General features: G+C 39.0%; 1 protein-coding gene across 1 annotated transcript in view; it reads right to left on the bottom strand.

Moving 5' to 3' along the window:
- Positions 1 to 6,870, bottom strand: part of SYNE2 (spectrin repeat containing nuclear envelope protein 2) — a 325,154-nt gene that overhangs the window by 255,308 nt on the left and 62,976 nt on the right. Inside the window, exon 11 of the mRNA XM_004370941.1 lies at positions 480 to 644. Coding sequence (XP_004370998.1) covers positions 480 to 644 — 165 coding nt within the window. The remainder of the gene's footprint in view (positions 1 to 479; positions 645 to 6,870) is intronic.

Below are 6,870 nucleotides of genomic sequence, written 5' to 3'. Positions count from 1 at the left end.
AAACATTTTCATCGTAAATATTTTAAATGGAACACTTTACAGAAATGCAGATTGCAGTTTCTTTGCAAAAAGCATTATGAAAATATTTTGTTTTCTGGTATATTTTCCTTTTTTTTTGTGGACTCAAATACTATAAATCTTACATATCAAATTCTTTCATGCCATATATAGTGAGAACTCAATCTGCTACATTTTAAACCAGCTCCCTGCCTCCCTCTTCTTTTTTTTTTTTTTTTTTTCGGTCAGACTGTACAGCTCCTTTAGAACTTACTGGATTCAATTCTTCTTGTTTCATCCTTGAATTAGCACAACATAAAGAACGTGAGGTATCTTCCAGATCTCAGAACCCCCGCAGTGAGATCATTCTAAACTATCCTCAAATACCCACTATATTTCCTTCTTCCTAGAGCACAGCCTTCCTCAGGAACAGTCCCTAAGAAAGTATAGATTTTTTTCATGTCTCATTTTTCTTTTCCTACCTTGAATAAAGTCGTTTTCTCTTGAGTTTGAGTCCTGGATTCCGAGTAATCCTGGGAGGCTGGCAAATCTTCATCTGTGAGATTCTCTACCTCCTGGACCCAAGCTTCAATTTGATAGAGGGGTGAGGGCAAAACATGATTCAGCTTTGCTCTCCACACATTAATCTGAAAAATCGGGGACAGAGTTCATCAGTAGAATCTTTCTAGTTTATTTTTTCACCCAAAGTAAGTTTAAATCTTTAAAGTCGCTTTGAAAGCCAAGACTAACTAACGTGATACAGGAAATCTTCTCAATGGGTAAACTTCTTGGTTCTGAATATCATTTAACTACATGCTGATAGGGAAGACAATTTGTTCAAAAGCTATAGAAGAGGGCATAAGGCTAAAAACAAACATTCTGATCTATCCATAATAAGTTATGAGGAGGAAATCAGAAGCACCCCAGGGTGGATTACTGTGTTGAAATGACTATCATTTGAAACATTTGCCCCTGTGTTCTGACATTATAACTACACCTCACATACACATTTCTGCATTATTTTCCTCCCTTAATCATATATTCACATTAGATATTTCTAACATGAACATGGTCCTGAATATCCGTTCTCCAAAACCAAAACTGTTGCCATCAAGTTGATTTCAACTCATAGCAACCCCATAGGACAGAGTAGAACTGCCTCACAGGGTTCCAAGGAACTGCTGGCAGATTCGAACTGCCAACCTTTTAGTTAGCAACTGAGCTCTTAATCACTGGGCCACCGAGGCTCTTTCTTCACCAAAGCCCCCCTACAATCCAGGCATAAAATTCCCTCCACTGCCTTCCCACCATTCCCTACATACACACAAACTCTGACTACCTGTTTCCCTAATTATTTACTGTACTCCCACGTCTTCACTCTCGCTGCCCCTTCTACCTGGATATTTTCCCCATCCTGAGCATCATCAAAACTTTCTCATTCATTCATTCACTCATTGAGCAAACATTTATGGACCATCCATTACGCTAGGAGCTGGGGATAAAGGTATAGAAGGCACAGCTTCCAGACTGGAAAGGAAACATGAGTGAATGTACCAGTTAGAAGCAGATTAGATGTACACATGGCAACATGGAGGCATCTTAAAACACATTGTGCTCAAAAATAAACAGAATGAGATATAACACCAATGTAACTGACACAACTTAAAAATACATGTACACATAAATACAATACATATTTTGCAAGAACGTAAAACACAAAAAGATACACATTAAACAATCAAAATGGCGGCCTGAGAGGAAAGGGAATGAAAGTTGGGTGTGGGTATAAAAGGAAATAAACCAGGGCAGTAAACCAGCTTGGTCTAGTTTGAACCCCTGATGAGAATTTGCATTTCTAACAAGTTCCCGGAAAGTTATACATAAGAATCACCTGGGAATCTTGTTAAAAATGTAGATTCTGATTCAGTACATAAGGGGTGGAAACGCAAATTCTCAGCGGGGAACTTGTTAGAAATGCAAATTCTCAGCAGGGGTTCAAACCAGAACGAACCAGTTGGAAACCATGAAATAAATACACAAGTAAATAAAAACAAGAGTAGGGCCTTGTCTAGACCCATGTGCCATGAATTGAATAGTGACTGTAACAGAATCCTCTACATCTGAGGGCAACCAGATCAATAAAAAAACCACAGCTCCTGCCTGAGCCATCTAGTGGGGCAAGCGGAGAAGTACACTGTTACAGTATATTGATTTAACACCAGGCAGAGGGGCTGGAGAAGCGCCCTGGAAGGACACTGGCTTCAGACTGATGATAGGAACTCTTAAGCACAATAAAATCTAGCTCCAAGACCACCTCCTTTTCTGACGACCACATTAAGAATGTGGCTTTTTTTTTTTTTTTTAATCCGAACTCCCATAGCTCTTTCATCAATTTTGAGGCATTCACATTCCAAAGATACCCATATGCATATCAAACACAAATCAAAATTTATTTCATTCTTAGTCATGTACACTGACTTACTCTAATGAACTTATGGTCTTTTAAGTCTTTTTCTCTTCCTCTTTCTATTTTTGTTCTACTAAATTACTTGTCGTTATTCTTAGAGTTAAATTGTTTTTAAAGATGGGAAAGAGTAGGCAAAACTGTTTACATGAGTTATTTAGATTTATCGTTATTGGGCATCAAATGCAAGGCAAATATCTAATCTTAAAAGAGATTTAACCAACTACCCAGGCAAAATTATTACAGGAGTTATTTAGATTCATCATTACTGGGCATCATATGCAAGGCAAATATCTAATCTTAAAAGAGAATTAATTAACCAACTACCCAGGCATACAAAATGAGAACAAAGGTGGGCAGGCAACTGAAACTTCATAAAATAGAAGCATTAACTATTACAGTTTTTGCATTTTATTTCGCTTTTAAGCCTTGCAGCTTTATTTTCTCAAGCACAAGGCAGAGACAACTCTATAATCTTAAATCACTAACTATATGCCATTAAGTCACCAGTTAGAAAAAGTTTTTTTTTAATGTTTTCATTATTATGAACTTTAACATACACAAGTTAGCATGGGATTTTATTAGATCCCAATTATTTGCACATTTGCCAAAAAATAAAAATATAAACCAGAAAACGGATAAAAACAGAGTTACAGGAAGGCTAAGAACAATACTTCTAATTCAACTATTATCTTTTCACAACTGAAAGAAAGTTGTAAATATTCTGAATGAAACTAAACCTGTGCTTTCTGTTTCAGGACTATACTAATATTTCTGCAGCAGTCAGAAGAGAAAAGACAAGGTGATATTCACCTTTTATTTCACTCTTTCTCACTTAACATAGAAAATCCACACTTCCTTTCTCAGGGTTAAACAATTACTTATGAATTTGGCTGAAAATTTATATGAAATCTTATCAGGTCAAAATATTACTATTTTCTAGAGCAGGCTTAAAGTTAAATCATTTACTATGATGCTTTCAGATACCTGTGTTCTCAAGTACTGAACCAGAAACTGTCTAGATGGTATTACTTTTATAAAACTGATGACTTTAAAATTAATGTGTCACATTTTGCCACACTGAGAAAATGAGCTGTAACCTACCGAAGGAACAGATTTCCAAGCCATTGTCAATTTGCAGTACTTAATCTTGTAAAATAGTTCTTCTTATGGTTTTTCTCATTTTGGGGGGTAATTTTTTCAAATCATATTCAGCAATATTAGGCCAGGTCTCTGTGGCCTGGAACAGCCTGCACTATACGGACAACATCTTGCTCTTCTACTTCCATTCTGTTGAGGACTTGTCACAGACACCTCTAGCCCTTCACAATAGTCAGTTTCAAAGCTGTGACCAGAATATGAGCTGACAATGCGAAGAACACCACCACTTGATGGGAAGATTTTTGAAGCTGTGCTACTTCTTCAAAACTCTGTATTCTGTAAAAGGTGGTGCTTTTAAGCCACTAGACTATTTAGCACATTTAGTAAATGGTGTGAAAGATTTATTCTGAAAACAGCCTCACTCCTCTAACAGTCAGAGACTAGTCTGCAAGGTCAGCAAACTTTTTCTGTTACAGGGCCAGACAGTACATATGTTTTACTTTTCGGGCCATACAGTCTATAGTCTAACTTGGTAAATTTACTAAAAATCATTTAATTATCCACTTAAAGTGACAGAATTTTGTAGTATGTAAATTATACCTCAATAAAGCTGCTTTACAAAAGAATGATGGTAGAATAAAGACATTTAGAGATAAAAGAAAAATTAAGAAACGTTCTCACCCACAGACCTGCACTGTAAGTTAAGTTAAAGGAAGTTCTTCAGGCTAAAGGGCAATGAGCTCAGGTGCAAATTTAAATCTTTAGGAAGAAATGAACACTAGAAATGGTATCTAGATAAATATCAAAGACTAATTTTCCTCCTAATTATTTTAGAATATATATATAGTCATGCCTACATAACATTTGCCCGGGCAACGTCTGACTGCATATACGTCCATGGTCCCATAAGGTTATAACAGAGTCCTGAAATTCCAATCGTAGAACGTTATACAGCAGATTTAGGCATGTAGCACTTGAGAATCGTAACAATCCTCGAAAACAAAGATAAAATTCTCCAAGCTGTTTAAGGATCAGCTTCACTGAAAGCTACAAGGCAAACAAAAATGCAAGAGGGACCTAGATCAGATATGGAGAAATTGCTAACAACTAGAATTGAGGACCATATACAAAAGTAAATCCCTCTCAGCACGGTGACAATCAATGATAAGGCATGAAGTTTGTTCGAGATGCTTAAAGAAGAGCAGATCATAGACAGGAAGACTCAACATTGTGAAAATATCAATTCCACCCAAAACAATCTACAGATACAATGCAATCAAGATCCAAATTATAACGGCATCTTTTAAGGAGATGCAGAAACAAATCACCAACTTCGTATGGAAAGGGAAGTGGTCCCGGATAAGTAAAGTACTACTAAAAAGGAAGAACAAAATGGGAGGCCTCACACTACCTGATTTTAGAACCTATTATACCGCCATGGTAGTCAAAACAGCCTGGTACTGGTACAACAACACATACACAAACCAAAGGAACAGAATTGAGATTCCAGATGTAAATTCATCCACCTGTGAGCAGCTGATATTTGACAAAGGCCCAAAGTCTGTTAAATGGCGAAAGGATAGTCTCTTTAACAAACGGGGCTGGCATAACTGGATATCCATCTGCAAAAAACTGAAACAAGACCCATACCTCACACCATGCACAAAAACTAACTCAAAATGGATCAAAGACCTAAATATAAAATCTAAAACGATACAAGACCATGGAAGAAAAAATAGAGACAACACTAGGAGCCCTAATACCTGGCATAAACAGAACACAAAATACTAAAAATGCACAAAAACCAGAAGAGAAACTAGATAACTGGGAGCTCCTAAAAATCAAACACTTACGCTCATCAAAAGACTTGACCAAAAGAGTCAAAAGACAACTTTCAGACTGGGAAAAAATTTTTGGCTACGACATATCCAATAAGGGTCTAATCTCTAAAATCTACAAGATACTGCAACACTTCAACAACAAAAAGATAAATAACCCAATTATAAAATGGGCAAAGGATATGAACAGGCACTTCACCAAAGACATTCAGGTGGCTAACAGACACATGAGGAAATGCTCACGATCATTAGCCATTACAGAAACACAAATCAAAACTACAATGAGATACCATCTCACCCCAAAAAGGCTAGCATTCATCCAAAAAACACAAAATAATAAATGTTGGAGAGGTTGTGGAGAGACTGCAACACTTATACTCTGCTGGTAGGAATGTAAACTAGTACAACCACTTTGGAAATCGATTTGGCGCTTCCTTAAAAAGCTAGAAATAGGGAGACGGGGCCAATATGGCCAAGTAGTCAGACACTTCCAGTAGACCCACTTACAACAAAGACCCGAAAGAACAAGTTAATCAATTATATATGACAATCTAGGGGCCCTGAACATCTAAGACAAAGTTGAGGAACCAGACTGAGTGGCAGCGGGAGAGAGAGACGGTTTGGAATCAGCAAGGAGTTGCCAGACCTCAAATGGGGACAGCCTGAGCCCTTGAGGCCTGATCAGCTCATGGGTGAGCAGTGAGGCAGGCAAGCAGCCAGACTCGGGAGGCGTATTCCGCACCAGAGAGACCAAGCTGCAGAGAGTCTACTCGGCCACCCAGAACCAGTGAGAAGCAGCCCTAGATCGGCTAAAGGTAAGTACTTGCATACAGCCTACCATGTGTATCAAAAACACCCCTGAAAGGGAAAAACCTCTCTTCCATTTACCTCCCTGCTCTGCACTGGATCCCAGACAGGCTTCAGAAATCGCCAAGTCCCCTGAGCCAGAAGTAGGATCTGTCACACGCCCAGAGCCATTCTCTCGGCCTTGGAGAGTGAACAAATTAACAAACGGGTAAAAATAAACTGCTGGTTCCCCTAAGCCAGGAAGCCAGGGAAGGCACAGTTCCTTTGCCTAGGCGCAGGCATAAGGGATCCACGACTTTGAGTGCCCTTCCCCCAGCAGAGACTTGTGTGGGCCCATTGCAACAGCATAGGCCCTCATTACCACAGTACAACAGGGTATATACCTGAAGTCTAACTTGAACTTGAACTGTTTCAGCTATGAAGTGGCATGTTCGTGACATTTCACACTGCTCTGCCCATTAAGCAGGGTCTTCACCTACCCACATCAGGGGCCTGAGGACTGCTGGCTCCACCCACACCACCCAGCAACCTGCAATAGGGGCTCAAGAAAAAGCGGTGCCCCCTAGTACTTATAGCCAACAGCACTGGGTGCTCATAGTCTGGCTGCAAAACCCACCCACCTACGCGTTCTAGGCAACAGGGACACACCTTCCTCCTGGACAC

This window comes from Trichechus manatus, unplaced genomic scaffold, assembly GCF_000243295.1.
Source record: "Trichechus manatus latirostris isolate Lorelei unplaced genomic scaffold, TriManLat1.0 scaffold00010, whole genome shotgun sequence".
Taxonomy (NCBI): Eukaryota; Metazoa; Chordata; class Mammalia; order Sirenia; family Trichechidae; genus Trichechus; species Trichechus manatus.
The sequence above is the reverse complement of the archived record's forward strand: the minus strand, read 5'-3'. Positions and strand labels throughout refer to the sequence as shown.